At 41.4% G+C, this 18,750-nt stretch overlaps 4 protein-coding genes across 7 annotated transcripts in view; 2 read left to right on the top strand and 2 right to left on the bottom strand.

Annotated features, from left to right (window-relative positions):
• Positions 1-2,177, bottom strand: part of RB195_006769 (uncharacterized protein) — a gene marked incomplete at both ends in the record, with an annotated part of 28,020 nt that extends 25,843 nt beyond the window's left edge. Inside the window, 3 exons of one of the 2 annotated variants that reach the window (XM_064180043.1) lie at positions 272-368; positions 1,612-1,740; positions 2,115-2,177. In XM_064180043.1, coding sequence (XP_064036947.1) covers positions 272-368; positions 1,612-1,740; positions 2,115-2,177 — 289 coding nt within the window. The remainder of the gene's footprint in view (positions 1-271; positions 369-1,611; positions 1,741-2,114) is intronic. The other variant, XM_064180044.1, reaches the window with a different exon arrangement.
• Positions 2,178-3,614: 1,437 nt separating this feature from the next.
• RB195_006768 (uncharacterized protein) lies at positions 3,615-4,001 on the top strand (the record flags this gene model as incomplete). The annotated part of the gene is made up of 1 exon (XM_064180042.1): positions 3,615-4,001. The coding sequence occupies one exon, from the start codon at positions 3,615-3,617 to the stop codon at positions 3,999-4,001; it is 387 nt and encodes a 128-aa protein (XP_064036946.1).
• Positions 4,002-7,057: 3,056 nt separating this feature from the next.
• On the top strand, positions 7,058-11,644 carry RB195_006767 (uncharacterized protein; the record flags this gene model as incomplete). 2 transcript variants are annotated; one of them, XM_064180041.1, is made up of 8 exons in its annotated part: positions 7,058-7,067; positions 7,286-7,361; positions 7,450-7,501; positions 7,599-7,745; positions 9,150-9,275; positions 9,507-9,668; positions 11,406-11,534; positions 11,633-11,644. In XM_064180041.1, 8 exons carry the CDS (start codon positions 7,058-7,060, stop codon positions 11,642-11,644), a joined length of 714 nt encoding a protein of 237 aa, XP_064036944.1. The 2 variants fall into 2 exon arrangements, with proteins under 2 accessions (XP_064036944.1, XP_064036945.1); XM_064180040.1 differs by lacking the exon at positions 7,058-7,067 and having other exon boundaries at positions 7,300-7,361.
• Positions 11,645-12,032: 388 nt separating this feature from the next.
• Positions 12,033-18,747, bottom strand: RB195_006766 (uncharacterized protein; the record flags this gene model as incomplete). 2 transcript variants are annotated; one of them, XM_064180039.1, is made up of 10 exons in its annotated part: positions 12,033-12,128; positions 12,183-12,400; positions 12,452-12,550; positions 12,874-13,002; positions 14,565-14,657; positions 14,741-14,866; positions 14,922-15,003; positions 15,098-15,129; positions 15,219-15,251; positions 16,383-16,458. In XM_064180039.1, the coding sequence occupies 10 exons, from the start codon at positions 16,456-16,458 to the stop codon at positions 12,033-12,035; spliced, it is 984 nt and encodes a 327-aa protein (XP_064036943.1). The 2 variants fall into 2 exon arrangements, with proteins under 2 accessions (XP_064036943.1, XP_064036942.1); XM_064180038.1 differs by lacking the exon at positions 16,383-16,458 and adding an exon at positions 18,698-18,747 and having other exon boundaries at positions 15,098-15,251.
• Between the last annotated feature and the right edge of the window lie 3 nt (positions 18,748-18,750).

The raw sequence follows: 18,750 nt of genomic DNA, 5'->3' as shown, positions 1-18,750 counted from the left end.
AAGACACGTTTGTGATTTTCCTTAACCATTTTTCCTTTACTACACTAACAGTTTCAATGAAAAAAAGAAGCTCAAGAAAAAAACAATCATTTCGCTGAACCCGTAATAGATGTCCATTCCTCTTTCATATTCATGCTCATTGCTCAGCATTTAAGTGTCATATCACTGCTAAGGCAGCTACTTTTAACTTCGAATAACGTTAGATCTTCGGTGTTTCAAAAATTTGCTGTGGCAACGAACGTAACAATAATTGACACAAAGAATCGGTTACCGTTTGTTGACATTTCAGATTGAGTAGTAGAACTGAGTGTTGACAGCATTGTAGTAGTCAAAGAACTAGAGTCTTCATCGTCAGGTAATTCATGCACCTAAAGCGAGGTCGTCGCCTGCGAGTAACCACTTCTACAACGACATCGTTAGAGTAATTATTACAAAACAAAACAAGAGTGAACATTAAGCCACAGACCAAAAACTGTTTTAATGACCTATACTGACTTTGGATAATCAGGTTGGTCCAAAAATCTTGCACCAAAATTTTTCTTCGATCAAGAGTTTTAAAGGTCCTGAATTTTTTTGACAATTGAATACAGTAGAATGTTCTTGGAGCTTACAAAAGAGGAGTATATAAGGAGCGCATTCCATTGGTGTTCAGGTGTGGTTTCAATGAACCAAAATCAAATTTGAACCATTGTGTACTTCAAACTCCTGCAAGACCACAACACATGCGACATTACCGCTCATATCCATGCTGCGTTCAAGACATGTAGTATCCCGCTGAATTGTCGCCCGCATGCTCCAACGGTCCGAGTCCGGAGGTATTTGAACATATATATTTATTTATATATATTCAAATATATTATTATTATTCAGATATCGTGTTTGAGACATATGAAGAGTGACCTCACTCTGGTCGCTCGACTGAGTGGAATGCTGCGTGACGCTCTCAAAGACAAGCCCTATCACTACACGGCTACACTTGGATGCGGCCGTACAACAATCGTCAGGCGTCTTCAAGCTCTGGGTTACAAAAAAGTGATGTCGATTTGGGTCCCCATGAATTTAGTGTCTCGCGGCTGGCAACAAGTGTGATTGTGTCTCAGTCTTTGCTTCTGCGCCCCCACAGGCAAGACTTTCCCCTCGAAATCATTACAGGAGATTACAGTTGGGTGTTGTATATTGGTAGTACGCGGCAGAAACGTATTCTCCCTCGTTGCGAACCAACTCCAAACCGAAAGGAGGAGAATGCAAAAACAGATTATGCCGTGTTGTTGGTGGGATTCCAAGGGAATGCTGTGTTATGAACTGCTCCCATCTGAGTAAACCGTAACCCACAACTTTACTCTTCTCAGATTCAAAAATTGGCAGATCCAATTCACCTCAAACGTAAAAAGATTGACGATGTTGCTCTAATTCATGATGATGCCCGACCTCACGTGGCAAAACTTACTCGCGAGAAAATTGGTGGAAATGTTCTACCGCACCCTGCTTATTCTTTTGACCTGACTGCTTCTGACTACAATTTGTTTTGGGCACTGAAGCTGCATCTAAGAGAGAAAACATTCAATGATCAGAAAGAGCTAGAAAGTGAGATGTCGCGCGTCTTCGACTCACCGATAGCCGATAGGCGCAAGGTCTGGACTTCTGAAATTCATAGTCTCGTGAAACTTTGGTCATACATATTGATTCGTGATGGTCACTATTTTGTTGATTAATGTCTATGAACACTAAAGTTATAATTGTCTGAACAAAAGTGTGGGATTTAGTGCAAAACTTTCGGACCAACCTCATATTTGAAAAAATGAAAATACGCTAAGTTCAGAAAATACACAGCATACAAAATATAACCCTAACGCCTTCTTTATTTCTAAAGAGCACAAGATTTGAGCTGATTTCGCTGCATGTCATCCATCGCTGGTGACGATTGAAGAGAGTGAGAGCCAGTTGTCCTAATCTCTATCAATTAAGAATGACCTTCCACTTCTTTCCTAGTCTATAAACAATTGCTCTCCATAGATATCCCAACATAGAGGTACTCTCTTGTGGAAACAGTGGTTTCTTACTGTATGTTTAGTAATTCGAGAAACTCTAACAACTCGACACATAAAAACACTTACCTCAAATTCTACCGCAATCTCTCCGAAAGCAAGCAGAGAAAACCACCACAATAGGTTAATCATTGAGGAATGATGCCAGCAGTTAAATCTTTCATGTTCTTATCAATCACACGAAATAATGTAATCGAGAAACTCAATGTCCTACAATTCCAAGATGTAACTCTTCAATTTCGGTGGAAGTGCCCTTAATGTAGTCTTCATTCGGAGAATCCAACAGAGAGTCGAAAAAGAGTGTAAACATCATATTACCATTTAATGTTGGAATTTCTGGTAGCGGACTCTGACCGTCTAACGGTAAGTGCGACACAGTCACGTGTCTTGCTTGCTACTCGATTGAGTTCCTTCTCATAAGAGGGAGTTGTTACGTCGAGTCATAAATAGCTTCCTTTTTTTCCATAGATTTTGCTAGGTGGCGTCAAACAGTTGACTGTGACGTATTGAGGTTCTCAGCTAACCTTTGATGTAGATTTTATCCCAATAGTGACTTCAAAATATCGTCATGGAAATCTGAAAGGACGACTCGTCGCCCCTTAGTTCGTCTTTCAAGATCACACCTCAAGAACGGAATTTGACAAATCATTTTCTGACCGCCCGATCAGCGATCACTGCTCCTCCATACGTACTATCAAAGAAAAGGGGCGGTAAAAGGGTTCGCGGTATGGTCAGCTAGGTCATTACGACTTGTACGGTCAAAGAGTGCGGCAGATACGCTCTGCCCACCTTTCATCCAACTCATTGCGACAATTGTTCTACTCACCGTACTCACATAATAAAGACATCCACGAACCACCTCTTTTGGTCTGTTCAAATAGGGTTATAAAATACCCTAAAGTCTCAGTCACCCACCACACAGTTTGGTGCATCGGCTAAAACAAGCCATTACTCTCCCGCGTCAAAGAGTAACATCTTTGAGGCCAGGAGAAAGAGACTAGCTCATGGAGCAACTTATACGGTCAAACCAAAGACAGTGAATCATCAGATTCATCCCAGTAATTGAGCAAAAAGTCGTTCCCTTACAAACGTAACTGGAACGCAGATCACTGTCAAGAAACAGTTGATTAGACCTCTGTCAAAAGCTACAGTAGGTCAAGCGAAGTTTATCGCATTTGCACGTGCATAAAGAAAGAAATGGCATTGCATTTTCACAGAACACCAATAGTTCTCAGCGCAACGACGCTAAAAACTTTAGTATCCCGTTACAGGGAATACACAAACAGGTTGAGTACTCACAATAGGTGAGGAAACTTATCAGAAATGCAGATCAGCCACAGCACTTTTACAAAGTAGCATAAGGCAAATAAAAGAACAAGAGAAAACCTCCAAGAATTATAAACGAGGTTAGAGATGAGTATAAAAACCAAAAACAAGTCGAAAAGAAGGATTTGATGATTGAAATTGAACAAATAGAGGAAGAATCGCAGCTACAATCGCGATAGCTGAAGCAAACGACCTAACATTCATGCTAACAGCGCCCTTGAAAACAAAAATATGCGCGAAAATATGGAAGTCAAACTGGGATACATGTCCCTAAAGCCCCAAAGAGACAATAATGTCAACAATGAAGAAAACGAAGAAGGGATGGTGAAATTGATAATACAAATGAAAATCGTAGAGACACCACAATGCCATCTGCCGCAAGACACATCAAATTCAGCATCCGCATGCAATAGTGGCACAGCCAAAAGGACGCTGAGGTCAATAAAACCTCTACAAGCCACACTACCAAAATTTTACGGGAATTCTGACGACTTCCCAGAATACTGGGCTATTTTTGAAGCCCTTGTCCATAACAGTGAAGAACTGGACATTTTGGAAAAGATACTCCTACTCAAAGAAAGTTTAAAGGGTCGAGCGCAAACAGCCATCGAAGGGATAAAACCATTCTGAAAATTACAATTGGTTGATCAAAACTTTACAGGAGAATTAATCCAATCACCAGTCTAATAGATCACAAATAGTCAAAAAAATTGGTCAGTATGAGTGTGGCAAACAATTCCGCCGACATCTGCTCTGCAACATTTGATCAAATAAGAATGCTGACCAACCAAATGATTTCTGCAGGATATCATGTAGGAAAACCCGACCAATGTGTGGAAACAATCTTATCTAAATTCCCTGAAGACATCATAAAATCCGTATTATTGGCCAGTCAATCACAAGACCGGCAAACAGTTGATGACCTCATGAATCTCTTAAAAACAGAGATCACTGCAAAAGCCTACGTCGAAAGCAGACTTGGCCACAAACATATCAACAAGGCCATCCCATCAAAGACCAATCATGACAACTTAAGGACTAATCGTAACTGCTTGTTCTGTCATAAGGACAATCATGTATCAATGCAGTGCCGAACGGTCCTTTATACCACGCCCCTTATACATCATAGGGGTCGATGATACGTACTGCATTATTTTTTGAGCATACTCCGCCAACTTTTTTTTACCAGTGACTGAATTTTTGATCGTTCTTGAAAATATTTAACCACCCAACTGAGTGGAAAAGTCTGCCGAACAACCGGTTAGTCGACGAGAGACTGATTAGCGAGACTACATACCACAGATGATGGACAGGGGGCTAGATGTGAAAGAAAAGCGAACTTGTGCCTTCCATGAGACACAGGTGGTCAAAAGATGGACTTCCTGCTTTTGCTATGTCAGCATTGACTCACAATACCCCTGTATCCCGCACGTCGGTCTGACCTAAAGCTTGCAACTAGGTGACTAGGAGGTGCAAGGGAGGATGTTTGAAGTCGCCTCTAACAAATAAGCTTCATTTGTCCATTCTGGAGAACGTTACATCCTTTCATGTAGTCGGGTCAAGACGACATGAATCAAGAGCGTAGTTGCGACGCATTTGCGTATGCGCTCGCAACGGCGCGGCGAGGGAAGCGGTTGGAACGGAGGTGGGACTGTCGCAAAGTGCAGCGATGGGTATTACCAGTAATACGATCGATACAATCTTTTTCAACACTTTCACGACTGTACAAGGAAGGCTGAACGTTTGAAAACCACGATGAGACGCCTGTCTAAGGAAACTCTTGAGCTAATATGTCGGCTTAGGGCTGCACAAGCTGTATGCAAACAGGAATTTATGACCGAGCCCGCGAAATGTTGCAGAGAAGTGATTTTAAAAAAATCTCGAAGAAAGAAGAGCAGCAGAACTGGCTGAAGCAACGGAGACGAGCAAGAGGATTTCCTACCCCCTTCGAAACATCGCCGATCGTAAAAAAATTATCGCTATTCGAAACCCAGATGGAACATCCAGCATCCGGAAAGAGGAAGGAGAAGGTCATCCATGAATTCCAATCAGATCTTTTCAACAACCACGTTCATTTGCCTCCTCACCGTCCGAGGGAAGACTGACGGACAGATAGGTAGACCTTTCAAATGTCCTCCATTCCGAAGTCCGACACGCCATCATGTCGGTGAAGAATCGTACTTCACCCGGTTATCACAGAATCTAGTCTGAAGAACTAAAGAACATAGCGCCGGTCATCTTCAATACACTTGTGATGCTCTTCATTCGTTATCTGTTGAAATGCAAGCTTCCTAAGCAATGGGAAACCAACAAGACCATGCTGTTGCATAAAAAAAGAGATTGGCATGACACTGGCAACTATCGCCCAATAAACTTTCAGTCTAACATCCAGAAGCTCTTCACAACAGTGATCCTAGGACTGAAAGTACATTAGATAAGGGACAACCGTGTGAGGAACCAGCGATCGGTGCGAGAGACCACATACTCACCATTTCAAACTTCGGGAAGTATCGCGAGAATACAAGATGCCAGTCAATCTCGAACTGAAGAAAGCTTTTGATTCAGTTGATACGGAAGATGCATGTAAGAAATGAACAACCAAGGCGCCCCGTACAGCGTATGGCGCGATGTTTTTATTTTACTTGCAGTCAATGTGTTAACGTCCAGTATAACACTACTTATTAATATCTAAAATATCGTATTATTTGAGCTTATTTATTAAGCGTCCAATTTGTTTCTTTAATCCTGACCACTACTACTGATTTTTCATTACTACGTGAGCGGTATACTAAAAACAATGGGTGAAATGTAGTTTGGGTTTGGGGGCACTCATTGCACCCTTATTTCTTTAAGTAAATAACTAAATCAATCGGGGTCCTAAGATCAAAGCATTAGTCTTAGAGTATCTATGATATGTAAGCTAAAGTTACTGAGAGAAAAAAGTAAGATATAGCGTCCAGAAATAAGGAGCCATTTACACGCTTGACCCTGCCCAAAATACTCTGTTAGCAGCTCTTGAACGAAGTGCAGACGCCAAATTTATTCCCTCCGCAGCATCCTGTCTGTAATTACACCAGAGGTATTTTATTAGACGTCTTAACATCGCGACCCCAACGCGATCGCGTGCATAGTTTCGAGGGTGGGTTTCCACCGGAGGCTATTTGAATTTCCGTAATATCGCGTGCAAAGAGGGGATGAACCAGGGAATTCTCTCCAGTGTTGGGCCAGGATTGGGGAGGGTTGTGTGCCGGTTTCCGCAAACTAGGGATTCAAAGATTATGGTAAGAACGATCAAGATGAGTGAGTATGCGCGTGAGTGGTATTAATTCAATGTTCTAGCTGTTTGAGGTCAACTCATGTGCATGATTGTGGTCTACATTTCATCATTTTGTTTATCCCCGTGTTAGTGTGTTGTTAAGTCTTGTTGTTATGTCCAAGGACTAGGTGTATGTGTGCTTTGAACAACTCTGATTTTGAACGAATACTTTGATCAGTTGTTTAATGTTTTGCATCTGAATTCCTTTATCAGTCTGATGTCTGAGACCCTGATTATTCTGTCAGATGAAATTACGTAGGACTCTTTAGCTTGGATTTTATTCGTTGAGGGTCTTTTTTGGATTTCTTTTAAGAACGTTTCCTGTCTTACCTGTACCCATTTGGTTTGAAAAGTTCGAGTACAGAAGAACATGTCACCGCGTAAATACGGTTGAATTGAAATTGTTATTCATTTTTTCCTTTTTTCCTGGTTATTTCCTGATGTGTTTTATGTTGCTTACGCAAATATGTAATTGTTCGACTTGTTGTTACTTTGCTTCATATGTTGAGTTTTCGTTTAAAGCGTCAATTTTATAACTTTTGACCACATTTTCTAAATCAAAGGCACGTTGTTTTAAGCAGCATTTTTTATAGCATAGCAATTTTGGTGGTCATGAGTTTGATGAAAAAATGCTGCAACTGTCGTTCTGATCTACCAGAGTCGAATGGGGCAGGGTAAGTGGAGCTTTATTAGTTTCATCTTGATTATATCTTGACTGTAAGGGTCTCTACAGGGTTTCTACGGTCCTTATACCCTTTTCAGGAGTTCCGTCCAATGCGAGAAATGTCAGAAAAATGAGGCAAAGTATGGTAAGGTATGTCCATTGTCTTATACGTGTCACACCCATTGTAGTGACAAATGTATCTTAGAACAGCCTTTTATTTTGTTGTTTGCAAAAATATCTTCTTTAGCCCACAACGTGCAAATTTTGTCAATTACCGGCCGCCTTCCATGAAGAGAAATGTGTGTACTGTTCTCATTCGGAACGCAAATTTGGCGCTCCAATCCCATGTGCAAATTGCAAACTGCGTGCTGCCTTCACCAAGGATCCTAAGAAGGTGACATATCAAAATGAATAGTGGATTTTAACAAGAAATTAAATAGAATTCCGAAACGAAACTAGACGAGCTTATGATCCTCGAAGTGCGAATTCTGTCAAGGTAATGTTGCTTTCCAACGGAGTACGTATGAATACTACCTGGAAACCATCTCTTTCGGGAAAAAACATCTAGTTCCTATCATAACTTTTCTTTTGTTTATCTCATTCACTTTCGCGAGGCTGAAATTATTTTAACCTGTTTTATTAGAAGAATACATCTCTCAGATGCCACCAAAAACTTTGCTTGAGCGAGTCAGAAGAGAATTGAAGTATGGTGCGAAGTTGGTCATCGTTTTCGTAATATACGACATTAATGTTAGCACTCTCAAATTTCTACTTTTTTAGTTCTTGGTTTTATGAGTTCTTGTACTGCGAAACAGTGGATTCATTGATAAAATAATAATGGAAGGGAAGTTACAATAAATAAAACCGGAGGTTGTCGCTGAAAGTTCCATTATTCTTGACGCCCTGAGTCTAGAAGTGTTGTTCCTGTTCTGGATGGTGAGGGCCCAATTAACTTTCAATTTCACCGTTTTATTGCGGAGAATACCCGCACCGACTTTGATACACACTGAGGTTGCATAGGTCTCGTCCTGATTCTCCAAGTTTCCTTTCATGCTAGATACTGATTAAGCTCGAGAACACAAGCGATGTGTATTTTACATAGTCATACGTACTGCAAAGGTCACCGGTGATCGTCAAGCGCTCATTCCGTTTGTTATATAGGGATTTTAAGCAGAAATCTAGAATTTTACTAATGTTTTCCTGGTTATGATCTCAGCACCACATGCCATTATCGTACATGCCACACTACAGTTACTTCTATTCTTTTTCTCACGCCGAAGTCAGATCTCTTTTTGCGCACTGCCTAGGCTCTCGTTTACTCCTGTGCTCAGCGGTCATGCTTCTCAAATATACAGTGTGCTGTAGTTCAAACATTTTAGTGGATATATCCGGCTTCAGTTCAGCGTCGGTGCGAGTATTCTCAGCAAAACGAATGTTGTTGTTGATTGAATGGAGGAATTATCTGTAATCAACCTGGGCAAGTGTCAGTAGAATTGAAGTATGGTGCGAAGTTGGAAGTCATCGTTTACGTAATATTAATGTTAGCACTCTCAAATTTCTACTTTTTTAGTTCTTGGTTTTATGAGGAGAAATAATATATTTGGTGGTCCACGTTTCAGAAACAGTAGCACTTTGAAGACTATGAGGAAGGTATGGGTGTCGGAAGGTAATGCTGCTAAGCACAATAAAAATCCCATTGAACAGTCTGTGAAGTATAGTATACTCAAATTTCTCATTAATAAAAAGTGATCATGTTCAAGAACAAGAGAACTTCTAATCAGCTGTGTTCTGTTTGCAGACTAAGCCTACACTTTGTCGTATGTGTGTGATTCAAGCGCGAGCGAACAAGCAGACAAATTTGGCAGGGGTGGCTATTTCGTCTCATGAACACTCTGGTCAGAAGCGGAAACGGGAAGAAAAAAAGGTTAGCTATTCTCTTCGTACATAACATATTTCCTTTGTTTCTTATTTCCTCCATACAATTTCTGTTGTAAAACAAATAATTCATTTTTAATGTGACCACACAGAACCACAAGTCGTGGTTTGCCATTTTGGAAATGGTTTGGAGTAGTTTTGATTTTCAGAATTAGACATCAAAGTTAAATTATCCAGTCAGTAAAGAATTGACACCACTAATGATCGTTTTTCATTGAAGGCTAACAAATCACAAGCAGAGCCCGCCAAAATAGCAAAGCGGGACCCGTTTGCGGACTCAGGCGAAAATGTGATGCTTGTGCAACAGTTACGAGATCAGATCACAAAGTTGAACACAGTTGTTGCACAAAAGGACGCCGCTATGCTGGAGAAGGATAAAAAGGTATGTGAGCAATTAATTATTGATTTGCCGATAGTGATTGCAGGTATTCTAGTACAAACTTATTTCTAAAGTACTGTGACGCTATGCGCAATAGGCTGCCAAAAGTGTTTGAAGACCCTAATAACAACTCCAATAAAGGCCACCAATGAGGGAAACAATCTAGTAATCCATGATATGCGGATACTTTCGTTCTCGTTCCTTCTAGATTGTTAATCAGCAGCACGCTTCTAAATAGAAACTCGAGAATTTAAAAAATGAGGTCTTCTATGTTTCCACAGTCTCACTGCCCACTATCCTGTCGGAGCTGTTCGCCCTTCACGGCTTTCTTCAATACTTCCCTCTCTTGCACAACAAGCATAGAATTTTTGTTCTCATTTCATCTTCCACGTGCGCAACACATGAAATCACTCCTAAAGTGCTTGTGGGAAAAATTCCTTTTTTCCATATTTTCTAAAGCATAATTTTCAATAGACAAATAAAGAAGCTTCGCTTCGATTTTGCAAACAACTTTCATCGAAATAAAAAATACTGGTGTTCGAACATTAGAAGACGGATCCATCGAACATGGGGTTCCACCACATGTTTTTTGGGATATTTGCGATAACGTTGATTCCTGCAATATAAACACAGAGCATGGAATTCTGAGTGTACGCATCACCGAAACTGCAGAATAAAGGATATCACAGCACAATTATAATTTAAAAGCGTAAAGTGTCTGGCGTTAATCAATCCGCTTGGATGCACCCCCACGTTCACTACAATTCAGAATCGTTTGAGGTTTACGAGCGTGTAACTGGCCTATACAATGACTTGCCTATCCGAAGTGGAAAGTCAGTGTTTTTATCCTCCCACACAATTCTGGTACCAACTTATCGACCCCGGAGGGATGAAAGGCTTGCTGAGCACTAGTGGGGATTCGAACCTCCGATCGATCGTGAAGGCAGTTATAGTATTTGCAGTGTGATTTAGCGTCGTCTTGATGTTAAATGCATTGTGGCCTGGCGGTTTGCTACCACCACATTCGTTTTTGTCCTCGCCTTTCAATAACTTAAATGCTGCAGTTTTAATTCGTTTCTTCCTCTCTCTCGTACTCAGAGTTCCCTCCTTGATGTTTTCGTAAGTCTGGTGCTTTATATTTGAATTCACTACGCAGCATTTCCATTTTCCTTCCAGTTCAGATGCGCACATTTATTGCAGTTCTGATTTGATCTTGACCACCAGTCTCTCCACCAAAGTCTACCCATTCTAGTATTCCATGTGCCGAAGTTCGAAGTTGGTTAGGCTAGTTCTGCGTTCCAACCTGCGATGCAGAGTTCCAGTTATGAGTAAAAAAGCAGTTAAAGGCATCATCCCACGAATCTGAGATGGTACGGATTTCAGGTGGAGTATTCTTATAAGGGGTCGTAGATTATGGAGAGAAGGGTGATTCCGTCCATTTCTTCCTAATTGCCTTTAAAAAAGGCTCGGAAGATACGGCTGCGAGCGCTCCGGTGCGCTATTTCGTACAACAAGTTCGATTGGAGCGCTCCAGCTTTGTGCACACGCCGCGTCTTTCGGACCCTTTTTACGGCAATTAGAAGAAATGGACAGAATCAGCCCCCTCTCCATAATCCCGTATAAGAATACTCCACCTGAAATCCGTACCACCTCAAATTTGTGGGGTAAATGATGTGTTGTGCGATGCCTTTTCACTTATTTTATGGGATTTTCTGTTGATGCAATGTTCTGTGATTGCAGATAGCTTCATTACAAGCAGACTTAATGAGTGCAGAGAGAAAACACCGTGAGAAAGTGGAACAACTCTTAAAAGAAAAGGATGAGGCAATTCAGATGGTTATAGAAAGGCATAGACAGGCTAACAAGCAGGTAAGGCTTTAGTGGTTCTGCAGCTGTACAACCAGTTTTCTCTGGTTTTCTATGTCTCCACAAATACAATTTTGCCTCTATTATTAAGTTGTTTTTAGGTGAAAAAGTAGGCGCGGTCTGTTCCCTAGATCGCCTGCGCACTATCAATTACAGGTATAGAAACCCATCTTTATAAATAGCTCATCGTCAGACTTTCAAGGAATTGTTGTGATTGTTAACGAGAACTTGTATCCGTGTTTTACACAATATAAACAAATTATGTGTCCATAGCATTTTTATGAGTTTATATTTGTTAACAGTTGATGCTATCTCGCATGTTGTGGGAAGCACCGAAGATGATTATTTGTTTTCGATAGTAATTAGTTTGTTTAACGTTATTGTACCTGATCTGATATTTGTGGGCCTGCATTTGTCTTGTTATGGCCACTACTTTATTTATTTGAAATGAACATCGTGAAAGATATTTGGATATAAGCGACCTCTTAGGAAAAGGATTTCTTATAAATCTTCTGACGAGTCAGTACTTTCGCGTGTAGATCTTGCAACACAAGGGCAGTAGCCGCCGCTGTCGCCACTTATTCCAGGATCTCCTGGCTGAAAGATCCTACGTACTTTTTTATTATCACTATTACAACATTTCCCACTCACCAATCCAATAATGCCGTTTGGACCTGGATTTCCAGTCTGCCCTGGCCAGCCTGGTGATCCTACAGGCCCGGGAGGACCAGGTAAGCCTGGGAGTCCTCTCTCACCATCTAACCCTATTTCACCTATTGGTCCTGGAGGACCTGGTGGGCCCGGCACAGGAACGTTTTTTATGCCGTTAGCTCCTTGTTGGCCAGGCAGACCTGGCGTCCCAATTTCTCCTGAAAATTTCATCATTGCTTTTCTTCAATAAGTTATTGTACTTTTTTCACCAGGTGCTCCTCTGTCCCCTGTTTGGCCCTTGGGTCCTGGAATACCAGGTGCTCCGTCTTCTCCTGGCGGTCCTGGAAACCCTGTTGGACCTGGTTCACCTAAGTTTAGAATAAATTTATGGACAATAACCGTTGTTGAAATGATGAGAGAATGATAGAATTCGGAACTTGCGGAAATTCCGCAACTACAGAAATGACTTGCTTGCATGTTCACATGTTCTATCATGTTCTTACTTGTTTCGGAGACATCAGGTGAGAACGTTACAAGTAGACTTCCTATCTTATACTTGTAACGTTCTCACCTGATGTCTCCGAAACAAGTAAGAACATGTTCGAACGTGTAAGCGTGCAAGCAAGTCGTTATCTGAGGCTGCGAAACTCTCGCAAGGTGCAAATTATGTACGGTTGTGAAATTAACAAACCTTCTGGGCCGGGTTCTCCTGGTGGTCCCTGTGGTCCAGCAGGACAAATAGCGCATGCATCCGAATAGTGCAGTCTCAGTGAGTTGCTATCTTCGCCATTATGCCCATCCTCCCCATTGAGTCCAGGAACTAAAACATTTTTGTATGTCCATCTCGTATAATGCTCTCTTTGTTTGGTAGAGTCTAGTTTCATTCCAATTTCACGTCATGTACAGAATAAATTGTCTCAATGGAAAGTGGTTGTGCTGTTCTAGGAGATAGGATGATGAATTAAGCGCTTAATCAAATATTGGAAGTACAGGAGCCTGACCTTTGTAGGTTCATTGTCGCCATCGAAGGTGTAATGATGACTCCTGGTCTCCCTTTACCGATTGATCTACTGAACAATTTTTGGTAGGGCGATTGCGCTAATAAGCTCTTCGATGCTCTTCTTTTTTTTGTTTTTTTTTTCGCATTTTTTTCCTTTTCCCCGATTACGATTTCTTCGTGATTTCTCACAGCAAAATTATTTTCATTAGTATCGGCAATGTCGTCCTATCGATCGATGGAGGTGACCTAGTGCGCGCTTTCAATGCCGACATAGAACGTTCGTAGGCTACTGTAGATACTTTTACGGGATGCTGGTTAAAAAAGCTCATTTCTTCTTTATATCAAATAAGGGAACAATAAACAGTTTTATATTAGTTATTTCTCCTCTAAACTGATTCCCTTCGATTTCTTTGCGCCTACTTCGTGAGATGATGAAGTATCTAACAGATAGTTGTGAGGGTAGACTAATCGCTGACCTTGTTGTTTTTTTACATTTTTCTCTTTTTAACCATATTAATTTGGTTGTATGATTTTCTTTCGGAAATTTAGATTTGGTTTGAGTATGGATTCTGTGTGATAAACGATAAACTTGCGGTTTGTTTCATTTGGTTAACACCTCTTTGGAATCTTCTCAACAGGTTTATAACGGCACACTCTTTCGATCAGCCTCTGATCTCGGTCGGAGTTTTGGACGAGTACACGCAAAAGTCATTCATTATTTCTATAGGAAGTTGTTTTTCTCCTGCCAAAGCACTGCTCGCCGTTTGCAGTGTGGTATACAGACGACAACTACCAATATCGTTTTTCGATGGTGCATGCAGGTGTGGGGTAAATTGTCTGAGGAAAAAGATGTTCGAAGGGTTGCAGAATTCTCGCTTTTTTTCCTGCAAAAATTTGCTCCCGCCTTCTGTTGCCGTTTTGTCGCATTTAGTGGTTAAGAAATAAAAAGAACTTCGCGAGGTGAGATGGCACGTTTAGTAGCTGCTAATTTTACTTCTGCAGCCATTGAATCAGGAGGACAAGGATATAAAGGATGAACTGTATTTCGTTAATCAATCCGCTTGGGATGCGCCAGCAGATTCACTTCAATTTAGATTAGTTTAAGACGTTTAATGACTTGCGGAGGCTAGTCGATGTGTCAAGTCAGTGTTTTTGTCCTCCTAGACAAGTTTGGTACCAATTCATCGACCCCAGAGGACGAAAGCCTTGGTTTGTACAAGGGCGGATGCGAACCTCCGATCGATTGTGCAGAAAGGTGAATCTGTTACCGGTGAATCTGTTACTTGTCACCTAGCTAGAAGGATAAGTAGATGAGTGATTCTGTACTAACAGAAGAAGGGAATAAAAGATCTCAGTAATGCACTACTTTATAATCAACTTACTGCCATCGAATCCATCTAGCCCAGGGGGTCCTTGAGGACCGGGAGGACACTGACATCTCAATGTGTTAAATCGGGGCAGAGGTTGTTGTGGGACTGGAAAGTTTTCGTTTGATCTATTGATTGGTAGATAATTATTTTGTTTCGCCTCAATAGTTTCTATATTGTAACCAACTAACTTCCTTGTACATATAAATTGTTGTAGACAGGTTGCCCCACATAGTAACGCCTTTGACGGTGCAGGGGAAGGTTAGAACGACGTTGGTGGTCAACCGGAACAGCAGGAGGTGCCTGACGACTGGAATCTGCAACAAATACAAACTGCTGATTTCTCGAATGGATCATAAACCATACACTTACAAAAAACGTTGCGCTTCTCAACTTTTCTTCCGTATTTATCAGCGAGTTTGACTGCTTCCTTCCAAATCTCCTCATGTGCCTTCTGAAGTTGACTTTTATGTTATGGGATATCGTTACGTAATGGGAATTTGCTCTAATCTACTTTAATTAACGTTTCTTTTCTTCATGGAACTCACATTATATATTTGCAATTCGTCTTCTGCTTGTGCTGAGATAGAAACTAATTCCGAGTGAAAACTAGCCACTAGCGTCACGGCGCCAACTGCTAATACCAGACAGAACGTGGACACCACCCACGCCAGTTGATCGGCAGTGGTCTCTCCCATGATACTGAAATTCATTGAATTAAACTCTGCACGTGTTTCAGTTCAATCCTTAGGCAAGATTTGTTAAAAAGATAGGAAAGAGCTGGAAAAAGTGTTATGATAGAAGTCGGTGAAGAAATTTATGGAATTGTATGAATTTAATCAGCACAGAAAAGCACGCAGGTAATCAAAATAGCAAAGTTGAATACTAACTAAAAATGGAGTCTGATATTATCGCTATTAACATTAATGTGTAATTATTTGATATTTTGCCGTACTTTTTTTAGAAATTGAAATTGTCCGCGACGAGATTCAAGGATATTGGAGAACACATGCTTTGTTCTAGAAGTAGATTAGATTTACCCGAGAGGTCAGATGAACACCTCAAACATGCGACCTTTAGATAGTATTAATATTTGGTTATGAAAAAAATTATTTTCTAGAACGTTCTCCTTCAACTAATTGACGTTACAGATAGCATGATCAAAGTATAGTTGGATCAAAAGGAAATGAAGCACGGTGCAGTTGCGTAAGCGGATGCGCTCGAAGTGGTGCGGTAAGACAGCGACTGCGGTATGGTTCAACGCGCCGTTTCGAACGCAGCCGCTTAAGCAATTGCTCCGCGCTTCATTTCGTTTTGATCCTGCTGCATGCCTCCACTAAATTTGCCAAGTTATGTTATTTTGTTTAATTATTAAGTATTCATAGCGTGTAGCTGTAAAAAAAAAACGAACCACGAAAAAATCTATTGGATCAAATCGGTAGCCAGCAATTCAAAGAACGGAAGTGAGTCGTTTCTTTCAAAAAAAAAATCTATGGAGTGGATCAAAAATTACGAAAAGGAGTAGTGTCTCAATAGCTTTTATTCTTCTCAAAGTTACGTCACTATAATATTAAATGCTGTACCTATAAGAAATGAGTGTGCACTATTTACGAAAGATTATATGTTGCAGATCTACTAATATGTACTCAACTCGACACATACGTGTCTTTACTGAGGAGTTTTCCAGTACACGTCTTACTATTTCAGATCCCACTGCTCTAATTTTAACTTAAAAATTATTTTTAAAGGCAGCATATCACGAGATTGACTATTTCGACGTCTCAGTCATGCAATTATGGAGTTCTGGGTGTAGATTACGACTATGAGACATACTATTCCCCCTAATCTTCCTGAAAACAGCGTGGGAAACTGCCCTTGTTCCTACGAGATACGTGAAGACGTCCCGCATTTGTGCACGCGCCGCGTCCACGAGCGAGCAGCAGAAGGTCCGTGAGGCCCCTGCACCAGCCTATCCAACTAAACCGATGAATAGACAGTTGAGGGGACCGGAGCGTGTACAAGGAGTCGCGTCCTAACGTGTCTCGTACGATTTGACGCAGTTTCCCACGTCGTTTTTCAAGAGGGAGGGATTGAGCGGAGGCATGGCAGTGTTCGTAATACACACCCCGAACTTTGTATTTTCTCGCAGTTTTCTCGGCTACGTTACTTTCGTGACACGCTGCTTTTAAACGTTTTGTGTGTTTCAGTATCCATAAGATAAGCTTCTTTGGAACAAGCTCAGCAGAAGTACAGTTGGGACAAAACAACCTGAAGCTCGCTGGGTAATCGTAACAATGGGACCTTTACTAGCTCCACCCTTCTGCGCAGCCCGATTGCGCAATCAAGAGTTCCACTCGGTTCGACCCGACCGCAGTTAAAAGCTGTCATATCTGGAGAGCACGATTGTCAGCTCATGTGACAACTGCGACGTTTCATAAGTTAAGGAAGAGATTGTGACTTTGGCTGTTTAAATTACCGCTCCATTCCTGGTGGAGTAACTAATCAGGATGAACTTGAACTGTTGGCAATTAGAGATCTTCGACTAGAGTAATATTCATCGCCTGAAGCGTTGATACAGCCGTTATCTCGAGATCCGCTTTCTCATTTTACCTTATCTTCTGAAAGTACTGCCAAACACCTAATCAGTGATTGGTTTGGAGAAGATCTCGTGCGTCGAAAGAGCAACATGTTCGTTGAGTTGGATTCACTGATTATTTGCTTCGATAGTAAAGGATGAAAGATAAGGTGTCTGGGGTTAATGAATCCGATTGAGATGCGCCACTGCGTTTACTTCACAGAATCATTTGAGGTTCACGAACGCGTGTCTAGCTTATGCAATGCGATTCCGGGATCATCGCTTCAAGTCATCGTTTCTACCTTCCCAGAGAAGTATGGTACCAATTTATGGATCCCGGAGGACGAGTGAAATGCTTGATTGGCATTAGGGTGATTTCGAACCGTCAATCGATCGTGCAGATGCAGCGAAACCTCTCACCAATGGCGTTACACCCGCCCACTTGATGGTAAAATTTCATAATTCTACAAGTTTTACAGCAGAAAGATGGAAAAATGGAAAAAAATATTTGCGTTTGAAGCCAGATGAGCAGGTGTCAGCGAGCGTACATAGTGGAAGGATTAATTTGTTGCCTAAACATTATCAGAAAGAGTCTAAGTGCGAAAGTCAAACAACTCAACAAAAGTGTCCTTATTCGTTTAAAGGCAGCATACCACGAATCTGAGGTGGTGCGGATTTCAGGTGGAGTATCCGTATACGGTGTCGTAGATTATGATTATGGAGACGGGAGTAGTTCCGCTCATCTCTCCCTGCATTACTGCAAACAGCCGCCTCCAGAATGCTGCATTGTACGACGCCATCTATTGCAACGCTCCACCCCTTGCGCCGCCTCCGCACTGCGATTCGTCGAAAATCCAATTCGGACTGCTTCGATAGACAGTAAGAGGCGGTACGCGTGCAAGGGTGGCGCGCTGCAATAGAGGGCATCGTACAAAATAGCATTCAGGGTCCGGCTGCTTGCAGTGATTCAGAGAGAGATGAGAGGAACCATCCCGGTCTCCATAATCTTCGACCCCGTATTCGGATACTCAACCTGAAATCCGTACTACCCCAGATTCGTGGTGTGCTGCCTTTAAAAAAAAACAGAACAAGTCGCTATGAGATTAATATCAACAAAACGCAGCAGCATGAACACAGTTAACTTTGAGATTTCCTTTGTGTGAGACAAGCATTAGCAATGAGGCACTTTCAGAAGATGAAATGAGCTGAACAATAATTGCTACATATAGGGGATTCGAAAGCTTCAGGCAATCACCGATTAGAACTCTAATTTCTGTTTTCTGATCCAGAATAGTCTTCAAACCATCTGAAAAATCAAAACCACATACATGCTGGAGACCTGCAGCAAGCGTTTTTGCGTGCTTCTTATGAATACAATATTTATTAGGTACAAGGAGGGTTATGCAGCTATGGAATGAACATGAGCGCTGATCACCTTCCTCAGCACAGAAACATGAAATGACCGCACGTCCTTAGACGATGGCGTTAAAACTGCTGTTGGATGTGGAACCACGGCCTCGAAAACTCACTTGGCGAGTCCCCGTCATGTGACAAACGATGCTTGGAAGCTTACATAACCAATTTAAAATCGTTTATATTCCTTTTGGCAACATTACTATTCATCGA

This window comes from Necator americanus, chromosome I (assembly GCF_031761385.1).
Source record: "Necator americanus strain Aroian chromosome I, whole genome shotgun sequence".
Classification (NCBI taxonomy): domain Eukaryota; kingdom Metazoa; phylum Nematoda; class Chromadorea; order Rhabditida; family Ancylostomatidae; genus Necator; species Necator americanus.
The sequence above is the reverse complement of the archived record's forward strand: the minus strand, read 5'-3'. Positions and strand labels throughout refer to the sequence as shown.